Source organism: Lycium barbarum, chromosome 1 (assembly GCF_019175385.1).
Source record: "Lycium barbarum isolate Lr01 chromosome 1, ASM1917538v2, whole genome shotgun sequence".
Classification (NCBI taxonomy): Eukaryota; Viridiplantae; Streptophyta; class Magnoliopsida; order Solanales; family Solanaceae; genus Lycium; species Lycium barbarum.
The window spans coordinates 169,796,742-169,822,169 of NC_083337.1; the positions used below are offsets into that span (position 1 = coordinate 169,796,742).

The window sequence follows — 25,428 nt, forward strand, 5'->3', positions numbered from 1 at the left end:
CACTAACTGTGGGATTAATTTTGTACCATGTTTGGTAGAAGTTATAAATTTATACCCTGTTCCAAACAAAGTATACAGTGCATCCCAAACTTAAAGATGGGATATCCCATCTTATCCCATTAATCCTGGGATTATTTTATCCCATCTCCTAGAAGGGATAAATTAGTCCCAAGAGATGAGAAAATTATAATCCCGGGATAATTCTGTCTACGTACCAAACAACCACTATACCCACTTATAATTTGAATAGAAAAGAAATGCCCCTAAGAAGATCTCACATATTTAATTTTACAAATCTCTTGTAATTTTTTTTTTGTTAAAATGATATATGTAATGGAAACCAAACCTTCGGAGATAATATTTAGGTGCCGTTTGGCTATAAAAATTATTCATTTTTTTCCGGAATTTTTTTTCACTTTTTTTACTTTTGGGCGTTTGGCCATAAATATTTGGAATATACCAAAAACAAGAAAAACTTTTTTTTCAATTTTTTTTCACTTTTTACAACTACATTTCATCAAAAACTACAATTTCAAAAATTATGGCCAAACACAACTCCAACTCCAACTTCAAAAATTTCAAAAAAAGTGAATTTGTTTTTGGTATCTATGGCCAAACGCCTACTTAAGCAAGTCTCTCCTTCTTCGAAGGACGCAATAGAAACAAAAGACATGACTAAGTTTATAAAATAAAATAAAAACTTTAAACTCAAAAAATGGAAAAACTAAAAACACCTTTTGATGCACTGCTAAAAGCGGAATAAAGATTCGAATAAAAGAGCTCATTGTTAAGAATAGTACGTAAAAAGGTCGGCTTCATGTTCACATGCTTTAAACTAGCCAATAGGATTAATACTGACTAAAGAAATATTTAGGCATACTGATAGTGATAGGAGACATTTTGAGAAATATTCTTTAGAAGCCAAGAAACAAAATGAATAAGAGCTGGTGTGTTCGACAAAAGGGATAGACAGACATAGTAAAAGGTCGCCACAGTACCTTTCGACAGATGTTAACACATCTTTTTTGTCTATATTCTCCACAAAGCTGCTCATGTTAGTACATTCTTTTTGTATTATTCCTCGTAGTAATTGACACTTCACTGTTGACCTCCAGCTTTTGAAAGGAAAACGAACAAAAAGCACATTGCATGATAATATCACACTTGACAATTTCAAGCAAAGACAAAAAGGATTTTGAGATTGAAAGGTCACACAACTTTGAAAAGGTGTATATTCAAATTGGAAGGCTTCTAACCATTTTTTTTTTGTAATCGTGGTGTTTGGGCATCAATTGATTTTATTGGGTACCTACTATTTCCCATTAGAATCACGGCTAATTCCACGGGGTACCTGCTACCTCCTACTAGTACCGGGTCACTTTGTCTACTGAGACTTAGACAAAACACATATGGAAAGAATTCACCTAATGTTTTTCCCTCCTTGAAATATAAATCTGAGACCTTATGGTTCCAACACACTTAATTGACCAATTGGTCACCTTTAGCTACCTGTACAAAATTATCATTAGGAACCTCCAACCCTCCAAATTGGATAACATTACTAAGAACTTTTACGACCCAGGCATGATAATTCAAGACATTTGACTATTCTATTATTATATACTAGTACCCCACATAAGGAGTCAGGAACAAGAATTTCAAACTAAGACCAAAATGGTTTTGAGAACTTGAAGAGGACAACTGATTGTATGAAATGGTATAGAATCAAATTGGAGGGCTCATAACAGTTTTCCTATAAAAACAGGTTGTACTGTTATGAGAATCGCCAACCCTCTAAATTTGGATATAGTTACTTGTAACTTTCGCTATCCTTGCCTTTCCAACTAAACATGTGGTATGCAGTGTCACATTCTGTGGTAAAAGAAACTAATGGACTCTTGCAGCAATGTTGTCCGGAAAGTGCCATCAGCAAATACAAAATATACTAGAAATGTTTTTTTTTAATAATCGAGAAATCCCCGAGGTCTAATATCACATGGTAAAAGACTTGGTGGATAATGGACCTGCCCCTCTACCCTTCTCCACTAAAACACCAGGCTTTTGTCTGTGGCAGGTTTCAAACCCGTAATGTGCGCCTTACTCACACATCATTTGTTGCGCTTTTACCACTAGATCGAAATCTTGAGGGTGAATGTATAGATACCTATGAGACATTTTTTTACTTGGTGAATGAAACCTAGAATAACGAAAAACCAGAACTACTCAATTTTTCTATTTGCAACCTTAAAAAACGATGTACTACTACAGGCCCTGCTACGTACCTTAATTTTGGGAATTGCCTGTTTCCATACAGAAGTTTGCTGGAGAGCCAGGCAAGTCATTTGTTACCATTAAGCACTGCGTATCTGGCGTTGAATGCTTCCAGAAAATGGTGACTTGCACATAGTAGATTAATGTCATGCTAGAGCAAGAAACGCCCAGAAATGAACAATGTTTTCCTTTGTGGAATTCCATTCTATTGGAAAAGAAGAAGTCTATTTGGTTTTGAACTAAATGTATTTACATGGTCCTGAATCTCAAGCACAACATAAGTATAACAGGGCCATATGTCAGACGATCACGGAGAAGAACATACCTTTACTGGGATAAGGGGCAACCTAACAATCCCATCCTATTATTATAGGATCCGTCAGATGTATATCCATTCATCAGAATGATCAGGAGAAATTTCTTCAACAGATGTAATCCAGCTTGCATTATCAAGTAATAGAGATCCACCACTTGCTTTGTCACAAGCTACTTCAGAGTTGCAACAGAACCAGACGTCAGAGTTGAGTGCCTGTTCAACTGATTGAGGAGCAATATCTCTTGGGTTTGAACCATACAAGCTGTTTTTGATCTCCTCTTGTGTTAGACCAATTGCATCTTCTCTATGAGGCAGTCTTAGAGCATGATAAGTAGATAAACCCCTCTGCAACGGGGAACTGGTTGCTGAAAAGAGGGCATCAGAATCACAATGATTCTTCCCATGATGACTTAGATAGGGGACGATTTCATTGCCAATTTCAAATTGATTCTCAGGATTACGACCTTCCAGAGGATCTTGCTCTGAGTTACATAGCAAGGGTAGATCAAACTGGTCCATTCTTGCAACTTCATATTCCTCATGTTCAAGAATCGTTCCAAAATCCATGGAGCAGACATCAGTTGGGAAGAGTTTCTGCTGAAATTTTGTTGAACAAAAATATGGCAGCGCATCAGAATATCCAGAGTTCGCAAATAAAGAGGATGAACACAATGCCAGCGCATCAAGCGTCTTTTCTGTACTCTGCTGGTAATCAATGTGCCGTGAGGTGGCTATTGGTGAACACAATTTATTCCCTCCGATTGTAGTAATAGCTAATACAGGATCATTTTTCTCCTCATTGAAATCCCAATCTAAGAACAAGTTTTGTGCTCCTCTACTTACAGGTATATTTGCACTATGAAGTCTATCTGGTAGGAAATGATCAGCAAGCCCATGCCGGTCAAAGGATAATGAAGGCAATGAATCACTCTGATCCCACAAACTTATAGTTATTTTGTTATTTGAAATTTGACTATTATCTACAACTTTGTAGTGCAAACCAGTTTCCAAGTCATAGTCAATGAGATTAACGGCAGAAGTGAAGTTATCCAACTCTAGGGGAACTCTCTCCTTTGGCCTACCAAAGAAATTACTGGGACAGCAATCTCTCTGGCTCATCTTATATTCTGGTACTGTAACATCTTCTATGTGCCTTGAATGAGGTCGTGTCTTTGCATGATCTGGCTTAGCATATGCAAGTGAGCTAGTACTTGCATTTTCCCCTTTCCTGAACTGTGAATCCCAGAGATCCTGAAATTTCAAGTATCAGAAGTCAAGAAAAAGAAAAGAATTTAAACTTATATAGTTCCTGAAAAAGATAGAGATCATACTTCATCCTCCTTCCTTCCAGGGAACAGCCGGCTGAGAAGTGCAGAAACCAAATCAAACCTGGAAACCTATCTCAACTTGAGATGGAACTAGTTTATCAAGACACAAAAGCAACTGAAAACATTAACCTGGTTGACCTTTCAGAATTGAGTTTCTCGACGTCAAGAAACAGTTTATTTGCCCGCTCACAAAGTTTCTGCCTCTTTGCAGCAAAAATCCCATTACCAGAGTTTTGGCTCCCTATGAATGATAAGGAAGAAATAAATGTCTCTGAACAAATGTATACGTCTAAGTCTAATCATATGCACTGTTAACTGCTAAAAATGAAGCACCTTAACCAGTTGGCTGAGTTAATAGCTAACACAACAAAAGAACACAGACAAAACAAGATACAGATATGATTCGCCACCTTAAAAACAATGGAGCACATATTCAAACAGACGAGGTTCTCATTTTTGTTTCATCATGGCTAAGAAAGCCTCCTCTTGGGGTCTTTCTAGTGTCCAAAGCTATGGCCATAAGAGTGATAATATAAGGAATCACTTGGGAGATTGACCTTAATCTAAGCTCAAACGACTTAAAGATTATGTTGAAACTTTTATTGGACATTAGCTTTCAGAGTTTTCTCCAAGCACAGGCGCCAACCCCTTCCTGGACTCCTAAAAGAAAAATGAAACAAAATTGGGAAGAAAGCCTGTAATGCTGATACAATGTACAAGTTGCGATGCTTCTGCATCCACTACTATAGAGAATGTACAGCATTGATATTTACCTCTGTTTCAAACACTAAAATAACTTCATGATAAGGAGCATTCAGAGTTGCAACACTAAGATTAAGGAAGGTCTCAATGTGAAGGATCCAGTAACATCATTCACTAGTGCTTTGTCTTCCTTATTTTCTTGGATAAATATAAATGCTAACTAATGAAGCAGCCATTCTAGTTCTTCCCATATCCATCTCACAAGTTGATATTTATCCATGGAAAGGGAGAGGTGATGGATGATAGAGTAATTATGCATTCAGTATCCTAAGTGAAGAATCATTGTTTAAGAGAGTATTGAATGCCTGATTGAAAATAACCTAAATTATTTGATGGACCTGCAAGGGGTGACAGCCTCAAATTTGAATCTACAGGAGTCACTGCAGTAGGGAGTGAAAAAGACTTAAGTTTTGCCTCCTTAGATATGCCTGCATTTCGGTGTACCATGATGATCATCAAAATTAATAATTGACCAAACAGAGTCAAGATGCTATATTACTTGTACGTAGTATAATCTGCTTCCTACCTATGACACCATCAACAAGTGAAAAGGACTGGCATTCATTAGTCTGATATTCTTTTTCTACTTGAATTGGGATTTTAAGGTCCTTATCCGGGCACTTCAGCACGTTGTATGTTCTCGGTCTGTCTGCATATTCGGCATAATTAGTTAAATCTTTCAAATAAAGGTGGTTTCTAAATAAAATAAACGCAAACTGAATTTGCTTAAAGCTTTTGAGGAACCAGAAAGTTTGCTAGTTAGAAATCAAAATGCAACCCACCTGAGATGCAATTACTAGGTTGAGTGATCTTTGATAGATTACTCCCTCTGTGGAGAAGATCTGAATTACTATGGCCAATATCCTTTTTCAACTTCTTGAAGAAAGCATACTCTGAAGTTTTGGGCATATCGGCTGCCCTAACAATACTATCAGTTCTTAAATAATTTAGAGGGATATAGATGAGACAGTTAACATTTTCTGAAATCATAAAATGATTGGGACATAGGTAATTAAAAAGAGGAGTGCTCAAAAAGAAGAAAAATCTTACATCTGGGGTTGCAAGCTGTCTGATATTTTTTGGATAATGCAACTCTTCCAACATTTGGAAGAGGATCTGCTTTGTTATCTGGGGATCTGGCCTTTTTGGCGTTGCTCAAATCTAACAATAAAAAATCCTACAAACTTTATTTTATAACAGGGGGACAAAGGGTGGCACTGGTCTACTTTAAAGCACAAAATTTTAACACGACAATAAATGAGATAGAGGAAAAAGTGGCCAAACAAATCAAATCAAAATGCAAGAAATATGAAGCCAAAAAATATCTTATATAAACATAATGAACTAATGACAAATCCACTGTAAGTCCAGATCTCTCCATTTAATCCAAAAGCAAAACTCATATGAAGTAGGGTGTCACTGTGGCAGTATCTGATACTTGCCAGGATCTCAAATAATTCAGGTTCATACCATCTTTACGGCTAAGAAAATGCCGTTGCCATGAAACACACAAACATAAAAAAATGGCAAACAAGAGACTTCATGAATAAGGGGGAGGTTTTAAATCTAGCACCTCGTTTGCTTACATTAGGACTTTGACCATTTGATAACTAAGCAGAGAAATATTGCTGTAATCACCTCCAAATTCATTTTATTCAATATTCATCTGGTTTGGCAGTGTAAATAAACTATTTTGTTTTTAGAGCTTATGAATGAAATGAGCTTCAAGACACATTTTTAATGCTATAAGAAGTAAGATACCAAAGCTTAAATGCTACAATGTTGCTATTGCTGTTGTAATAGATAAGATACCAAAACAAACAAATGAAAGAAAAAGAAAATGAAACAACTAGGTGAAGTTATGCAATATGACATACACATGCCAATACGCCATTGTTTAACAACAGCTATGACCAATTAATCCAAAAGAAAAACACATGATCCTGAAAAAGGGGATAATGGGTGCTGATATAAGTCAAGGAACTCAAATCGTTCATGTTCATAGCATCATGATGGGTTCCGCTTAACATATTGCTGCTGATAAGAAGCCTATCAATTATGAAAATGCAAGCAAAAGACTGCACAAATAAGGGAAAAGGTAGAATCTAAGACCTCCTTCGTTCATGGTTGGACTACGATCTTTTGAGCTAGCCTTGAGTTAAACAGGTAAAATTGAAAACTTCAATCTGACTCATCCAAAGTCATTATGTTCAATATGTGTAAGCTATTTTGTGATTGCAAATCTCCCAGAAGTGACTAAATCCACAAAGCCCACCTCGCACTAGTCAATGGTCATTCCCTTGTTACAACTTTTAGGAACTTTTACACATAATAAAGTTGGCCTAAGACAACTTAACTTATTACTCCCTCTGTCCCAATTTACGTGATGCTTTTCGCTTCCCCAGATTCAAACTGCATGAACTTTAACCAATATTTTAAGATGTATCTTTTCACCAAATTGATATGAGAAAAGTTGTAATAAATAGTACTGATCATGTAGTTTTCAAATATATAAATTTTAATCTTAAATAATTGAGTTACTCTAATCCAATTTAACTTCAAAGTTTAGTCAAATTGACTCACGAAAAGATAAAAGTATCACAAATATTGGGACGGGGAGTATTACTGCACAGAGACTTCAGGATTTCAAGTCGATGAATGCAGAATGCCAGAAGACTAGTCACTTTTTTTGTGACAATCAGTTCAGACTTAGTATAAGTATATATTTAAAACTATATATATATAACATTCGAATCAAGGCAACAAATGTATTGCATACGCATTCCATTTTACAATCAACGTCAAATTGTAAACAAGTAGCTGAAAAAAATTATCTAGGAGCCAACACAAATATAAATTTCGATGATAATTCTTTTTTTAAAAAAAATGTGAATTTCAAGTGAGTATCGGCTGGAAATGAAACTAAGTTCCAAAGTAATCGTCAATACCGGATCGATCATCATTTAGGACCTGAGGTTGAGTGAAAGCTCCAATTGAAGAGGTTAGGGTTTTTGGTAGACGTTTAGTAGCAGATTTGAATCTTCGCTTCATTACGTTATGGTGATTGTTGACTTGAAAGTTCAATTTTTGGGAAACCTAAGTGAAGTGATTGATCAAGCTTTTCAAATTTGAACCCCTTTCAATTATGAAGAAGAGGGGAAGGTATTTTAGGCGCCAAAGCGGTTCAATTTGCGCGGTTGGGCTTGTGGATTGGACTTGAGTTTTTTTGTTTTTTTTTTTTGTTTTTTTTTGCGCGGATTGTCCTTCATTTGGGGTGGTCTTTAATTTTTGTCCTTCAAATTAGTGCTCTTTAAGTTTTACCCTTCGCCTAATACTCTGAGATTGTGGGTTGAAACCCCAGTTCAGTAAAGAAAAAAGAAAAGAAATCGCAAGGCAGAATTTTGCAAATCTGGCCATGTTAAGGTAGAATTTGGGCCTTAAGGTAGAAATTTGCAAATTCTATTCATGTGCAAATTCTGCCTTTAAGGCCCAAATTCTGCCTGAAGGACAAAAGTTAAAGACTACCATTTTGAGGGACAAAAATTACAGACCACCCCCAGCGGAGGACAATCCTGCAAATTGCCGGAGCTTATTTATCTAGGCCAATTAGTGCTTTCTAAACTGAAAATATCACAATTCTGGAAGCGAAGTGCACAGATAAACGCCTTTAGGGGTGTCCATTTAAACTATAGCCGTTGTTTTAAAGCTTTGCAATATTAGCCTCCTCAAAAATCAACTTCAGACATTCACGATCAAGTTGCAAAAATTCCTGTAAAGTTTGGTAGTGAACTTTCTACATTCTTGCCTGAAATTGTTGGATTATTGGCAAGGAAAAATTGGATGCCTAAACTTAATCGATTTTGCATGAAGTTATCCAATTTTTGGATGAAGTATGACTGAACTTCAACCATTTTTAAATGATTACATGTGCGAAATATTGTCAATTTGAGATGAGTTATAGTGCTAACTTCTAAATGCAAATTTGAGAGATAAAAATTATGGTTTTAACGTTGTTAATTTTTTCATTTCATCATCTACTTTGAACGGTTTGAATATTCTATGCAACCGACCTTCCTTATGAAGTTCAAAACAAATTTAAATGGGTGTTTTGCTAACCTGCCATAAGTGAGAATATTATTTGGACAATTTGAATGGGTGTATTGTGTATTCAATTTGGAAAAAGTCCCAGGAGACCAATAGCAATTTGTATTCAATTTGGAGAAAGTTAAATAGTCGCTTACTAGTTCGAATATTCATGACTATTTGGTCGCTGCTATCCAATTGTGTTTTACATGATTGCCTAAAAGAATAAAATATCCTATTTAAAAAATTAAAAAACAATGCGTGGAAAATAAATAGTAGTCGTTAAGACAAAAGAGAAGTGATGACATTATCCAAAAGAATGGGATATGGTAACTATGTGGCAGATTCCTAGTGGATGGAGCAATAGCAGCATGCCACAAGTTCACTCGTCGTCCAGGAAAAAGATATCCTCATTAACTCAAAACCTCTCAATCTACCCTGATTTTGTCTGTCATTATTTTCTCTTCATCAACACACCCAAATTTCTCGTAAATCTTTAGTAAGACAATCAAGTAGACCTTATGGCAAGTTGCAATATGGCTTGTGCTGCATCAAGTTTTTTGGTGGCAACTCCAAATGTTGCCTCTAACAACAGTAACACTACTTCTCGTACCACTATGTTATTTTTCTCCTCCAACGGCAAGACCACCGCCACCCCGAGACTCGTCGTAAGGGCTGCTGAAGAGGCTGCACCACCAGCTGCCGCCGCCACTGCTGAACCAGCTGCTGAAACCAAAGCTGCTAAGCCTAAGCCACCTCCAATTGGACCCAAGAGAGGAACAAAAGTAAGTGTTTATGCGTTCAGGTTTCATTTTTTTAATGAACGATAATTACTTGTAGTCATCTTTTATCAGGTTACTAATTTTACTTTTTATTTTTTTTATTTTCTATGAAGGATAATTACTTGTAGTTATCTTTTAAGTGACCTGGTAGTGTCTTTATTATCGGTATATATGAAAGTTAAACTTCTGCAGAAATGTTACCAAACAAAGGATCCAATTGATATTGTATTGAATTACAAATAGTGAGAAATCATCAATATCTTATGAAGTGGTAATCACTGATCATATGACTTTTCAAGATGGAAGTCATCTAGCTGTACCTATAGATGCTGTATTGACAAATGTTCAAAACGCATGTGTTATGTAAAAAAAAAAAAAAATGAACACGTCTTCCTTTTCAGGTTACTAATCCTGCTTATTTAGATAGATATTTATACTTATCTTTTAGGTGATCCGATTAAATAAAATAAAAAAACTACATTGTCATTGGATAGAAAGGTAAACTCATACTATATATTTTGAAGTTTTTAAAAATTAATATGTATATCACAATAAAAGTAGTGTATAGTAATATACTGCATCAGACTCATCTACATCATGATTGAATGCAAAATCATCTAATATGTGACTGATAATATTTGACAGGTGAGAGTTCTTAGGAAGGAATCTTACTGGTACAAGGGCACCGGTTCAGTTGTAGCTGTTGATCAGGTAAGAAATTTAAGTACAGTCAACTAAATTAAGATTTTATTAATGATGTTTAACTTTTATTGTTATCCATTTTGTTTTAATTAAAATCTTATTAATGATGTTTAACTTTGAATGTTATCCATTTTGTTTTAAATGTCTCAGGATCCAAAAACTCGCTACCCAGTTGTTGTACGATTTAACAAAGTGAACTATGCTAATGTATCAACCAACAACTACGCATTGGATGAAATTGAAGAACTGAAATGAGTGTGTGCGACTCATTAGTATATTTGTAGAATGCAAGGCCTTTTCTTTCCATGTTTATTCTCTAGTTACATACTCGCTCTGAATGTGAATGAACGCCTATTTTTATTGTTACCATTGCTCAAATCCAATTCTTTCAGAACACAAAACTTCCAATATTATGTAGTAACAGATCTTAAATTTGAAGTCAACGGGAGCAAAGAATTACTTCCCCCACTACTACTAGTAACTTATGAGGATAAACTTGGTGGGTCAACTACGGACATAGAGTTCGAGTTGAGTGTCGTTATACTACATCCATCCTTGAATTATCATGTTGGTTATAACAATAACTAAAATGCTTCAATTCCAAAGAAATTAAAGACGACTATCGAAACAGCCTCTCTACCTTCCAAGGTAGGGTAAAGTCTGTGTACATTTCAACCATCCCTAGACCCCACTTGTGGGATTACACTGGTATGTTGTTGCTATATGGATCCTCATTGATCATGTAGTTACATTTAAACTCATCTCAAACTAATATCATGTAAAACAATAAATTACACAGCATGTAGGAGCTCGCCCACATTGCTGGTACCAACTCCAGACTAACTCAATTCTCAGGAACTGCAATAACTAATTTCACACTCTTCTACCATACGTTTAGTGAAAACTTGATCAATCTTTGATCAAAGAAAGGTACGTCAAAACATTATCTTCTTCGAACACAAGAAAAAGTCTATCGAACTCAGTCGAGCTTTAGTTTGCTGTACTGCCACTTCAATGTGAGACTTCAACTCTTTTGTCATTCCAAGGCTAAGAAAATTTCCAATCTCCACTCTTTTTCTTTTCGGGCACACTGGACAAACAAAATAACTTTCTTATAATCTTTCATAACATAGCTTACGGTTGCCAGGTTAGAGAGCGGTCCATACAACTGACAGATTATCCACACATGACTAGCTAGTCAATTCCAAGCACTATTGATACAATTCAACAATTCACATTAGAAGGCTTACATCCATATTAAGACCTCTCAATTCACATTAAGCAAAAACATGTGGATGTGATTAACTGCAAACAAGATACATTTACAGTCAAAACTACACGATATGGAAATATACGGCAATTCAAGTGCTCCACGGTTTAGAGTCGGTGAAAATCATGCATAACAGAGTCACGTTTCAACCTACCACAACAAATGTTTTGTTTCATTGCACAAACGTTTCTAGACCAAATTCGTTTGTTTTAACATAACAGAACAATCAAAACACACACACAAAAGAAGCAAAAGGCATTTCTACCCTCAGTTGTTTATTTGGAACGAAACAAAAAGTCATCCTCACCTATCTGGATATGCTTCAATTTCCATATTCGTTGTGATTGTGGCAAGGAACATAAGAAAAATAAGAGTCAGTGGCACAGAGATCCCACCAGCAGCAAACAAGAAGTCAGTCCTCCTAATTCCAACATCAAGTAGTTGACAAAAGAAGGCTGGAATCTTCAGGATGTCCTGAGGAACGTCTTATGCACCACAAAAGTACAACCATGCAGCTTCAGATTGAGTCTTCTTAATAAGTTTAGTAGCCTTTGCAATCTTCTCTTTTATTCAAACTGGAATTATTGAAGTGATCCCGCTTACTGGAATAGGCCAATGACAGAATTTATATGCATCTTGGGCCTGGGCCAATTTTTATCATGTAATTGCACCGGAACAAATTCAATCAATCGACTTCAGCAGAATGACACATTTATACACATCTCTGCTCTGTCTCAATGTTTAATAGTAAGTAATTTTACTGCGGACAAAATTCAATCCATCAACTTCAGTATGTACGACGCATATCTTAGCTTGTCTCATAGAAGACACTATTTCTTTCTTTTCTTTTCTTTTCTTGTTTTTTTTTTTTTTTTTGGTTTGTGGGGGAGGGTGATGTTCACAACCCATTGGAAAATGAGAGCCGGCAATGTTAAGCAAGCTTGTCATATTTGAAGTTTCAAATAAGTATATTTGACACACAAACACCAAATTCTTGTTTAGTTTTCAATTGATATGATTTCCCATAATAAGAGAAATGTAAGTATAAAACTAATCTTTCAGGAAGGAAGAAAATTCAGTTATAAACTCATGAATGAATTTATATCAACATATGTTCCTGCTTCAACAATGAGTTTACATTCAGAAGCAAGATATAATTGTAAAGGGACAACATAATGAAATATGAGTATTTCAGAGAGATCTGGGAGAATAATGCGTACAAGGAGAGCAAGATAGGATCGCTTTGGCATGGATAGCTCAAAAGAGCCTAGCTCTCCATTTTTCCAGCCTTAGCTTCCGATAGCAAAGATTCAAGTTCTCCTTTCCGATACAGCTTAATAGTATCTGTACCAAAAAAAGTAATCCAACTCATTCGACAAGTTTTTCATATTCCAATTATTATGATATGTTATTCAATCTTTCAACAGTAGCAATGCACAGATTGCAAGGAATGCCTGCAGACTTACACTAAAAGAAGTAATCTAGTGTTCATCAACTATAATGCCTTTTCTTCATAAATGTGGCACAATTTTTGTTGCTAGGACATAAACTGTCAACCACTCATTTTTGAAAGTAATCCACAAAAACCTGTTGCTAACACCCTACAAATAGTCTGGGGAAGGTACTTACTAACTATAGTTCTTAAAAAAGGAACAAAAAGTTGTACTAATAGGCTATAGACTTGGGAATCAAGTCAAATAATTATCAGCAAGGGAAAAACACAGAATAACAAAACTTTGTTTCTGCAAATCTAGGGTGAAAGCATAAGACTGATCAGAGAATGTACCTGTACAACCACCAATGTGTTTGGCACCTGATCATAAAGAAACACTCATTTATTAGAAGTCCTCCACAGAAACCACACAATAAAAATCAGCAGCGATGCCAACAGAATTTGAAAACAGACGGCTCTCTTCGTAAAAGGCAGTGCGCATACTGTCAAACTAAGCAGTTTGTTTTTATGATAGGCCAAGCAGTTGTTTTCTATTTTCTTTTTTGGCTATGGGGGTTTGTTGTGTGTGTGTGTGGGGGGGGGGGGGGGGGGGGGGTAATAAATTCAATGAGCTTGTTTCTCACTATCATCATGATATTAACAAAGGTCTCTAAACTATCTATATTGTCTCTAAAAGATGAAATATCTCCAAATACTTGTGGTGCTCTTCACGGAGACATCTATTACTTCTGAAAATTTCGCATACTTTTTGTTCATTATAACGTAGCGAGGCGGGCCCTTCATCCCCAAGTTTCGAAGGTAATATCTGCTTATTACGTATAGGATTATATATACTCAGGAAGCTACCGTAGAGAAATAGATAAGCTCCAACAATCTGTAGTCATACTCCAAACACTTGTAGAGATCAACAACTGTACAATACCACATTCTTACCAATGAATACATTGGGAACTGTATGCTGTCCAGTAAGCCTTTCCAGCACTTTCTGCAGCTGTGGTCCTTGGGGACCTGAAACAACAAGTTAGAGATAACATCAACTAATGGGTAAAAAGCATATATTTGTACATGACCAGAGCAGGGAATGCCACAGTTGAAACTCAGATAATCGTAGTTAATGGGAAATAATTCACAATGCAGATAATCAAAATGAACTAATAAGACTTCTTGTGAACTATGCACACACTTTTCCCCAATATTTCAGATTTCATTTTACATTTATTTCCCTTCTTCTTTTGGGTAGTCTCTGGTCGTAGAAGAATATACAAAAGCAAGCGTGCATTTATGGATAACTAACTATATGAGAAACAAAACAATCTCGGAACTTTCCTCTTTCTTCAAAGACACTTCTACTTGCAAGTTTGCAACACAAGGTTGCTTGTTGCTAACCTCATCTGTGGATGGCAATTTAGCATCATCCATATAACATTAGAATTTAGAACCACCATCTGCTTGTATTTTAGGACATGGCTAAAAAGAAGACATGCATTACAAGATAGTTATTCATGTTAATTACGTACAACCACTTCCAACTGAACTTTGTCAAATTCCCCAAACAGAGTTGTAGCCTGCTGATGTGGATGAAACTACTCTATGCAAGATGGAACAGATTTTACTTCCATTTGATTTACTGAAGAAGTTGCACGTGTCATAATCAAAACTGAAGGAAGACTGATAACAAGGGAACTTCCAGCTTTCATTATTGACCACCATCAAGCAAACTAGACGGACACCACACAAAATTATGATTGATATACTCGTGAGGTTCTAAGCACAAGCTACCACTTTTTTCCTTCATAGTTCATACTGTGACTGGGATTCAACTCTCAAGGTGAAGTTCCTTTTACTTCTCTCTCCAAATTAGGCACCAGTCATGGCAGATGCCCTAAGGTTCAGGCCATGATAAACAGAAAATAGTCTAGACTATGCGAATAGAAGCTCAGCTCCCGTCTACTTAAAGAGCTTCGCTCATCATTGTTTCTCATTCATGAAGTCAAAATCACAATTCGAGCTAGCTTTCCTACAAAAAAGCATCTAACTCCTTAATAAGAACTGTCATCTAGCTCAAGATCTCAAATAATTGTTTCAAATCCCAGAAATACCACTATTTGAGGAATGAGCTGGGTGTGGTAGATAGGAGAAACCAAGAAGCCATATTTTTGCATCACAAACAGTCCGCAACCACCATTCCGCTTGTTTAACAACATTGATTTTGCAGAAGATTAGCAATCAGCCCACTTAATATCAACTGACTTTCTTATTTATCAGGAACTAAAATTCAAGTACTCAACTGTATTTGATGTATTCTAGTCTAACTTCCTGTGAACTGTGCATGCACGTTTCCCAAGTCTTTAAGATTTCCTTTTACATTTATTTACCTTCTTCTTTTGGGTAGTCTGTGGTAGTAGAAGAATGTACAAAGGTCAGCATGCATCTATGGTGAACTGACAATATGAGAATCAACACAATTTCGGAACTTTTACTCTTTGTTCGATGACAGGTTTACTTGCAACACATTAGTGCCACCATCTGCTTGTATTTATGGACATGGTGAAAGGAGCCATGAATGAAAAAATAGATATTCATGTAAATTATGTACAATCACTTCCAACTGAACTTTGTTAAATTCCCAAATAGAGTTGTAACCTCCTTATGTGGAGGAAACTACTCTATGCAAGATGGAACGGTGTTTACTTGCATTCGGTTTTCTGAAGAATTTGCACCCGCCGTGATCAAAACTGAAGGAAGACTGATAACAAGGGAACTTCAAGCTTTCACTTGACCACTATCAAGCTAACTAAACGGACACCACAGAAAAATATGATTGATATACTCGTGAGGTTCTAAGCACAAGCTACCAATTTTTTCCCTCATACTGTGACTAGGATTCAACTCTCAAGTTGAAGTCCCTTTTACTTCTCTCTCCAAAGTAGGCACCAGTATCCAGATGTATCAAGGTTCAAGCCTAGACAAACAACAAATTGTCTAGACAACGCAAATGCGAACTCAGCTCCCATCTACTTAAAGACCATTATCCACCAAAATTTCTCGTTCATGAAGTCAAAAAAATAGGACCTAGCCTAACAATACTAGACGTCTAAATTCCATAATAAAAAATTGTCATCTAGCTGAAGATTTTAAAATGATTGTTTCATATACCCAGAAATACCACTAACTCAACCAACAAGCATTTTGGACAAAACCTTGTCGCGTAATGGTAATTCTTGTCCCACATTCAAGGAATGAGGTGGATGTGGTAGAGACGAGTAACCAAAATTCATAATTTTGCATCACAAACAGCGCGCAATCACCATTCCGCTTGTTTAACAACATTGATTTTGCAGAAGATTAGCAACCTACCTACCTAATATCAACTTACTTTCTTATTTATCAGGAACTTGAACCCAAGTACTCAACTGTATTTGATGTAACCAAAATAAGCCATGCTAGTAGACTATCAATAATGATTTCCATTTGTATGTATTCAACTCATTCATCATCTTAGATTCAAAAGTCATATCTGCATATAAGCCTTAGCTTTGGGTTCACAACATTCACTGTAAACATTGCATACATAATACATTTATAAAGATCACCTTCTCAATTCACATTAAGCAAAAATATGTAGATATGATTCACACACAAAGTAAACAAATTTTTCCTGAGTTAATTCACGAAAGCATGAAGCTCGAAAAGAATATTTTTTAAGTAAAGTAAAAGTTCTCAACTTTGGAGAAAACTTACCCATTTCGTCCAATTCAATAACAAGTGGATCTACACCAAGTCTTTTGAACAGAACTTTCACCTCAGTAGAGTACCTTCACAACAAAATCAAGAACCCCACTTCAAAATCCACTAGCAGAAAGTGGACAATTAGGCATAGAATTCCATTTTCAACTAAATATTACTCCTTCTGTCCCAATTTAATTTATGTGATACAGTTCGGATTTCAGGAGTCAAATGTCTCTACTTTGACGGTTGGTTCGAACATACAATTTTAAGTTTTTTGAAAAATAATTTACAGATTTAGAAACTACATAAAAAGTACTACTATAAGTCACAATAATTAACGATTTAAAATATTTAAAGGCCATACGAATAAATCGCGTTAAGAATTTTCTTGTTTGACTCTTGAAATCCGAAGTGTATGGTATAAATTGAAATAGAGGGAATACACTAGATACAAATTGTACAACTTAGGAACACCAACTTCAAAATTCAATCACATAAAGTAAACAATAAGGCAAAGAATTCAATTTCAACTAAATATTACTCCTTCTATCCCAATTTATGTAATACAGTTCAAATTTCGAGAGTCAAACTTCATCAGTAAGTTCAAACATACAACCTTTAAATTTTTTGAAATATAAAAAGTACTACAAGTCACGATAATTAACAATTTAAAATATACGAATAAATCAATACTGATTGTACAACTTACGAACACCAAGATTTGGAGTAGACAACAACTGGGTTTTCCGTAACAGTCTTTTTCACACTCTCCTCTAATCGGGACCCGAATGAACCCGACATAGCCCGAATCTGGACCCGACCCGCTTTCCGTGGTCCATTGTTTTCAATTCTGGACCCAAATTTGTGGAATTTGCTACTTGGAACATTGCTGTTGTAATTGGGAATGCACTGGAAATGCGTGAATATTTGAGTTCCATTACGAGGTTGTAGGGAATGAGAGATAGAGAAAGTGCTCAAGTTTTTTGCCATTTTTGAGGAAACTCTGTTTCAGTTCACTTCTTTGTTGCGATTTTCTTTGTTCTTTCTAGTTGCCAGAAGTCACCTGAGTTAATTAATTTAACTTGGCTTAATGGATATGCACTGCCGAAACTTGTGCCTTTTTTTCATTTGGCATCACAAGTGTTGTTTGTATTGAACGCTTAAAATCATTTTTAAATGTGTCTATTAAATTTTTTAAATTTGATTTTTATTAGAAAAAAAAATTATGATAATAAAGATAAAGTAATATTTTAGGCGTGTGGTAAATTATTCTTTAGGTCATAGATATGTCGGTTTCTGCTAGTTCTATTCTTTCATTGTCAACTTAATTAAGAGTTTATTTTGTTTCCCTTTCAATTGTTGCTAATCTTAGCTAAAAATGACATAATTAAATTAAAATATATATTAGCATGTTGCTATATTGAAGATAGAATACTATATAAGTCAGATTACGTTTGATAGACACACTTAAGAATGAATTTAGATATTTAATAGGAACAATACTTAATTAAAATGTTAAAATAATTTTTAAAAAAAAAAAGATAAGTTTAGAAAGCTGCACATGCTTTAGCCATTTAACTTCTATATTATTATGCGACTAAATATAAAACTAAAAAAAAGTTTCCAGAAGGTTACACGTTTTAAAAAGACAAAATGTATGGCCCTTCTATTGAAAGTTACGTTTCAACCTTTGTTGGCATTAAGGAGCTATTTGGACATGATTTCATCTCATGAGATAAAATTATAAGATAAAATTATGTTTGAATATGCAATTTAGATTTCTTAAGTTATAGTTTTTTTTTTACAAGCATAAAAATCTCACAAGTTGTGAAAATCATTAAATTTTTCTCAATTCTTAGATAATCTTATCAATTGAGTACATCATAATTCATAATAAAATTAATACGCTACTAGAAGGCCTTTCTAAAAAATACAACATTAATTGATCAAACTTTAGTTCAATAAAAAAGAAAAATTTAACATGAATAGTAATATAATTACTCTTTAATATAATCCTCCCACATGGTACGAACAATATATCTACCAACTTATGGTTGGTAAACATGACTGATAAATATATCTACTAACTTATGGGTTTTTTTTTTTTACAAAATATAAACGTATGGGTCAAATTTTACATTTATATTTTTTGAAATCATGATTTCAAATCCCAAATCATGCATTTTTCGATGATTTGAGATTTCATCTAATAAGATGAAATCGCATGTCCAAACGCTGATTTCATCTCAAATCATGAGATGAAATCGCATGTCCAAACGCCTACTAAATGTTGTCTCATTTGCATTATTAACAATAATAAAATTATACTATCTCCATTTTAAAGAAAATGAAGAAAGTTAATTGATGATATTAATTAAAAGGTAACTTTTAACTATTTATCCTTTTAGATTTTCTAAACTTTTTCTAAAACTAGAGATAATCAATGTGTTGTGGTTGAAATAATTAGGGCGTAATGCGGAAGCTTATAATTGCAAATTTTGATGACGATAAATCAGACAAAAAAGGACATATACTAAAAAATTATAATATTATAATATGATTTGTTCAAATGACCTACATATTGAAAAACTAACATAATATTAAAAAAATTAAAACTATGAGAGAATAATCTCCCCTAAACAAGACTCTTGAATGAGTACATTGTGTATTCTATTGTATTGCGAATGAGAAAACAAATCTTCTATTTATAGAAAGTTTAAAACTTCTCCTCCAAGAAAATGATAGATATAGAAGAGTCATTTTCTACCAAGTAATCATTTTCCACCAAGAAAACCTTTTTGAAGAAAAATACAATTTGTAGAGTCTAAATAAGGTATGAAATTCAGGGCAATCCCTAACACAATGTTCGAAGTTGGAAAAACCAATACAAAAAAGGATAATTTTGAAAAAACATACTCCCTAATGTTCAAAAAGAGTGTTCACTTAGTGATTTGCACACCCTTAAGAAAATACGAACTTCTAGGCAAAATGGGTAGTTTGACTAAATTATCCCTAATTAAATAGGTATTAGAATCTAATCACTTAACACATAATAAAGACAAATCTAAAAAAATAAGATTATTTTTTCTTGATTTGATAAGTGGACACTCCTTTTGAACTAAAAATAAAAGCAGAGTGAACCTTTTTTAACCAGAGAGAGTAATTAATACATCTTCAAATTTTGTAAAGTTCATTTATTTTGGATGACAAAAAACAAATGCTAAAAATTCGTTTGTTTTGGAATGGAGAAAGTAGTTTAAAGATTATGAACTACAAAAGTTGGAACCAGTTCTGTTTCACTGAGGATTTGTCAAGTTCACATTGCTCACTCCGTTGTTACAAACATAACAAATTCATGAAATTTCAATTGATATTAGAACCTCATTAAGTATGAACTGTAACTATTTTTAACTGTAACTATTTAAATTGCTCTAGAAAAGTATAGTTACGAGTTTGAACTATCACAGTTCAAAGCTCCATAAAAAGTTTCAGGAGTTTGAATTGCGCATTTAAAATTATAAATTTTTTTCGATAATGCTGAATTTTCACTTGTTAAAACTTCAAACTCCAACATTATGTGGTAGAGTTTTTTCGTGTTTTAACTAGGAGTATTTTTGTTTTGAATTTATTTTCGGCTTAAAAACAGTAGATATTTTTCAAATATATTTCAAACGATGGATAAAATATTAAGGAGGGGTTAAAAAAGCTGGCCATCCAGGCCAATTCACAGGAACGTCCCTGTCTTGGGTGATCTTTAATTTTTGCCCTTCGGCACTTTAAGTAATAAAAAAATAGTCGAAAATATCCCTGACATCGAAAAAACAAAAAAAGAAATTTGAATTTATGACCTAATTTCGCAGGACAAGATTCCATAGAAACTATGCCTTGTCCAGCATGAATTCTGTAGAAATGAAGTTATCCGGCATAATTTCATTTCTACAGAATTCATGTCAGACAAGGTATAACTTCTATGTAACTTTGCTTGAATAGACATAGTTTCTATAAACTTATGTCGAGCGAATTAGTTACTACACAACTTATGTCGGATAACTTAATTTCTATAAAATTATGTCGGACAAAGCATAGTTTCTATGTAACTTTGTCTTGCGAAATTATTTTTCCTTTTGACTCTACTGGGGATCGAACCTAGAATCTATGATTTCGTAGATCAGTGAATAAGGATAATTTGGCCCACAAATTTCATTAAATGAGAAATAGGGACATAAATTAAAGACCGGCGATTTGAGGGGCAAAAATTAAAGACCGGTCCATGAAGCACAATCCGCACAAAAAAAGGGAAAGTCACACAAATATAACTTTTTCAAATGGTAAGAAGATTACAACTACTTTCAAAAAATTACATAAATACAACTTATTCAAAATTTTAACTTTTTAATAACAAAAATACAACTTTTTACATTCCTAAAATATCAATAACACTTAATTTAGGAGTTACTACCTTTAAAATACCAGTTTTTATCTTCTCTTTCTTTCAAAATAAACCTCTCCCCTCTCCAACCCCCCCCCCCCCCCCCCCCCAAAAAAAAATTATGAACAGGGCATGAGAGATAATGTAATTTTCCAAATAAACAAAAATAAAATCAACTTTAAATCCCATATTCCATCTACCGTTTTAAAAAGATTTTCTTTCTTTCTTTCTTCCTACAACAACATATATAGGAACAATATACGATATATAGATAAAATAATATATATAACAGATACAGTAATATACTTGTTCATGAATTAGTTTTTTTTTTTTTTTTTTTTGGTTAAAATTCATGAAGTAGCTTGCTAGTAGATTGTGGTGGAGCTTTTTTAGTTAAGTGCTTATTGTGCTTTTATATGCATTTAATTATGTTATCACTAATATAGGGAATCTCTTTATTTTTAGCTTTTTATTCATAGCAATAATCTCCTTGTATTTAGCTTTAAGTTTCACAATTTGTAATATCTAAATTAGTTGTAAATTATATAATTAACTATATATCTTGTATTTATGAAAGTTTCCCCGCAAAAAATTGATTCTTACTTCACAAAGTCGATCTTTCCAAACTGGATAGGCATACTTTTAAGCCCAAAGATCAGAAGTCACTGGGCTGCAGTAACAGATGGACAATGGAGTGCATATGGGACTTAAGCAGTCCAGGTACTTTTGAATAGGATTATAAGAGGGATCATTTGCACTTTTGTCTCCATTTTGTGCTGGTCTTTAAATTTTGACTCTCAAAACAAACAACTTTTCGTGAGGCGTAAATTTTATTTTCGCATCACAATATTTCACAAGTTATGACCTCCACCCTTAAAGGACATATGTCCTGCTAGGCATAAGCTCAATTTTGAAGGTCAAACAGTGCAATTTCTTCTTATAAGATAGTATTCGAAGATTGGACTTCACCAGGCCCAAGCTATGGCTTCAAATTGACGAAACTGCTGTAATTATTCTTTAAGAATTGCCTACTTAGCTAGTGTTTGACCATAGATTCCCATTTTTTTTTTTTTTTTGAAAAACATGATTTCAAGGACAAATATATTTAACTTTTTGTTTTGAAAAACATGAAACATTACTTATAACCATAAGTTCTAAAATCTATCAAGACTACTCAACCATACAAAAAATTCATACCTGCTAATCCCAAAAAATAAAGATCCGTCCTTTCAAGAAAAAAAAAAGGGTAGTAACTAGCTCAGCTCGTTCACTTTATAGAAGGGACTGTTTTAATTGTGAAAATATGGTAGATACGGCTTTAACAAGGAACATTGTAGATATAATTAGTTGGTTTTTTTTTTTAATAAAATATAAAAGTTTGGGATAGTTTTTAAAAGTTTGAAAAAGCCAAAACATAGATCTTGACCCAAAAACAGTTTGAGCCAGAATTTGAAGATTTATCTTCAAAATCTATCAAAATTTTATGGCCAAACAAAGATTTGAAAACAAATCTTCAAAATATGCTGCCAAAATCTACGGCCAAATGGGAGCTTAGTATGTATATCAGTATGTATATACTAAGGAATACTTTCTCAAGGAAGAAAGAGAAAGAATATATATTTTTTTTAACTGAACGTCCCATTTTATTGATATGAGCAGAAACCATTTGATGCTCATAGCCCAACCTTTCATTTACATCTGATAATTTGACAAAAGATCTCTTAGCAAGCATGTACATCCCCTCTGAAGCTAATCTGATGCGGCAAAAAAATGGGGTAAGTATGTAAAAGAACAAGTCTATAAATAGTAGTAGTGAAAAGTAGTATTTGTGAAATTAAGGATGTGTTTGGTACAACGAAAGTCATCTTCGAGGAAAATATTTTTCACGAGATAGTAGTTTTGTAGTGTTGCTTAGAGAAGGGAAAAAATGATCTCACTCACGAAGTACTCTATACATACTTAATATAAATATCAATTTGTGTCATAATTCCAAACTAGCTAGACTTAATATAAATATACCTTTTTTATAGTTTTTTTTAAACTGTATATATTTACATATATATAGTTCAAGGAGAAAGCAGTGTGTGCGAGTTTGCACCGTACCCATTGCCATAAAAGCTAACGTCGCTATAGTGAGTGAGGACTATACTGCGATGGAGTTCCAACCAAAAGTGCTAAGATGTTATAGAAACTTCTTGCTTAAAATGATGAAAATGAGAAATTTTATTTGAACTTTTGTTAGGGTGACAAATTAAAGATGGACCACTATTGCGATTGGTAATTCCAACCACTCTTCATTGATAAATGATAATAACGTTTCTGGTGTTATTGACAATTTTACATAGGCTAGTTTTCATCTGTGGATGAGAAACATTTTCAAAAGGTCCTTCCAGAGATCAAAGTTTTGGAAAGGACAAGCTAAAGTGATTTCCAATATCAAATAAGTTCATTTCATTAATTTTGAGAAAGACATAATTCATTCCAACCAACTACTATGAGATATTCTACAAATGACGACACAACCAAAGATCATTCATCTCTAACTTCTACATATGAGAACGCAAGTAAATTCTTACTAGAAATGACCTAGACCGTTCAACTAGCGATCAGGCAATGATGCATAAGTTTCATTGTCAAGAAGAAAAAGCTGAATCACTAAGGCACCTAAAAGATAAGAAATACCCACATCTAATAAGTTCATTTCTATTTTGAGAAAGACTTCATTAGTTCCTATCAATTACTATGTGATTTTCTACAAATGTCTGGCTCAATCGAAAGATCATCCATCTCTAACTCTTATGTGCGAGAGCGTTAACAAATTCTGAATACTAGATATGACCTTAATAGTGAGATGGTGATTGATAAGCTTCGTTATCAAGATGGAAAAAGTTGAATCTGCGAGAATATAGTATACCGAACAAATCAACATAGTTACAATTAAAGTAATACTCCTATAATCATTTAACTATGGTTAACAAATAAATATTAGATGTAAGATACATGTTTTGTATTCATTGATTACAATTAAAGTAATAATATATAATCATTTAATTATGGTTAACAGATAAATATTATATGTAAGATACATGATTTGTATTCATTGATTTAGTGAAAATATTGAAAGAATTTCCCTAATAGACAAGTAGGTATATATATGATTAACATAGATTTTCAGCACCCTGGTGTCGTGGTGTAGTTGGTTATCACGTCAGTCTAACACACTGAAGGTCTCCGGTGCGAGTCCGGGCGACGCCAGTTGAATTTGTTATTTTTTTTTATAAGTTATTTGTCCTTTGGTTTGTAACTAATATTGATTATTGTGGTGCCATGTGTTTTTTTAAAAGATTGTTTATGGCAATATGGTGCTAATATATGGTTTATTAGTTTAATCCCAGTTTCTTTTCTGAGCGGCGGGTAATGTGCTTTACATATAAGATATATCTGTAAAAAAATTCACTAATGGCATAACCTCATAAATTAGTCCATGTGCTACTCAACAATGAGTTGATACCATTTATACATACTATGATTAGAGCTGAGTCAAACTCTAATATAATCAGATCATAATCATGACAAATAAAGCAATGTGTATGTTTTTTATCCAGAATCGAATGGAAAGGAATAATAATGATGATAAATGAGTGAGATAGTATGAAAGACCTCTGACCTTTGGCTCCATGGAGAAGCCCCGTTCATTTTCTGCTCAAAGATCTTTTCATGTTACTGTATTACTTGTTGTCAAGTTTATCAAAGAGGATGACATACAGTGCCCTTGGGGCTATTATTTAAGATTGTAAATACTTGTTGGAAGTCAACAAGTTCACTCATAAACATATCTAGCGGGAGACGAACGAATGTGTAAACTTTTTGACATATGAGGGCTACTGGCGCGATTAATTCGGATTAGCACAGGATAGGCAGATCATGTGGACCCACTAAAGGGGTAAAATGCTCCCTATCAAGAGATGCTCGATTCTAAAGTCTTGAACCCCTGTTTGATAAAAGGATGAAGTGATTTCAAATATTCGCACCGAATCCCTTGTTGGTACTAATACACACGTTATGTATATATTCTATCACCGCTTATTCTTTCATTTGGACATAACATGATCACCTCCACGAGGTGAGGGTAAGGTCTGGGTACACTCTACCCTCCCAGATCCCACTTGTGGAATTTCACTAAGGGCCTGTTTGGAAAGCCACCTGGTAATTGGAATTGGTGTAATTACTAGGGTGGTAATTACACAGCCTAGTAATTACACAGTAGTGTAATTACAACGACTTGTTTGTTTGTCATAACGTA

General features: G+C 34.2%; 3 protein-coding genes and 1 non-coding gene across 21 annotated transcripts; 2 read left to right on the forward strand and 2 right to left on the reverse strand.

The window, feature by feature from the left end:
- Window positions 1-2,377: 2,377 nt before the first annotated feature.
- On the reverse strand, window positions 2,378-8,005 carry LOC132607591 (uncharacterized). 13 transcript variants are annotated; one of them, XM_060321705.1, is made up of 8 exons: window positions 7,626-8,005; window positions 5,728-5,854; window positions 5,460-5,591; window positions 5,204-5,326; window positions 4,998-5,105; window positions 4,045-4,156; window positions 3,919-3,976; window positions 2,378-3,838 (listed from the first exon to the last, which is right to left on the reverse strand). In XM_060321705.1, exons 1-8 carry the CDS (start codon window positions 7,638-7,640, stop codon window positions 2,651-2,653), a joined length of 1,863 nt encoding a protein of 620 aa, XP_060177688.1. In that variant the 5' UTR covers window positions 7,641-8,005; the 3' UTR covers window positions 2,378-2,650. The 13 variants fall into 13 exon arrangements, with proteins under 13 accessions (XP_060177688.1, XP_060177662.1, XP_060177680.1 ...); XM_060321679.1 differs by having other exon boundaries at window positions 3,919-3,949; window positions 4,054-4,156; window positions 5,728-5,838; window positions 7,626-8,003; XM_060321697.1 differs by having other exon boundaries at window positions 3,919-3,949; window positions 4,054-4,156; window positions 5,016-5,105; window positions 5,728-5,838; window positions 7,626-8,002.
- Window positions 8,006-9,178: 1,173 nt separating this feature from the next.
- LOC132607665 (photosystem I reaction center subunit IV A, chloroplastic) lies at window positions 9,179-10,610 on the forward strand. Its single transcript, XM_060321757.1, has 3 exons — window positions 9,179-9,545; window positions 10,188-10,253; window positions 10,395-10,610. The coding sequence occupies exons 1-3, from the start codon at window positions 9,282-9,284 to the stop codon at window positions 10,497-10,499; spliced, it is 435 nt and encodes a 144-aa protein (XP_060177740.1). The 5' UTR covers window positions 9,179-9,281; the 3' UTR covers window positions 10,500-10,610.
- Window positions 10,611-10,812: 202 nt separating this feature from the next.
- LOC132607640 (monothiol glutaredoxin-S10) lies at window positions 10,813-17,826 on the reverse strand. Of its 6 annotated transcripts, none has more exons than XR_009570308.1 (7): window positions 17,406-17,826; window positions 16,709-16,782; window positions 13,901-13,975; window positions 13,301-13,327; window positions 12,735-12,858; window positions 11,822-12,089; window positions 10,813-11,334 (listed from the first exon to the last, which is right to left on the reverse strand). XR_009570308.1 is itself a non-coding variant. In XM_060321744.1 (6 exons), the coding sequence occupies exons 1-5, from the start codon at window positions 17,684-17,686 to the stop codon at window positions 12,782-12,784; spliced, it is 534 nt and encodes a 177-aa protein (XP_060177727.1). In that variant the 5' UTR covers window positions 17,687-17,825; the 3' UTR covers window positions 10,813-11,334; window positions 12,735-12,781. The 6 variants fall into 6 exon arrangements, 3 of the variants coding, with proteins under 3 accessions (XP_060177727.1, XP_060177737.1, XP_060177718.1); XR_009570306.1 differs by having other exon boundaries at window positions 11,822-12,116; XR_009570307.1 differs by having other exon boundaries at window positions 11,822-12,156.
- A 6,480-nt stretch (window positions 17,827-24,306) lies between these two features.
- TRNAV-AAC (transfer RNA valine (anticodon AAC)) lies at window positions 24,307-24,380 on the forward strand. Its single transcript has one exon. It is a non-coding gene; the product is annotated as a tRNA-Val (tRNA).
- The last annotated feature ends 1,048 nt before the right edge of the window (window positions 24,381-25,428 follow it).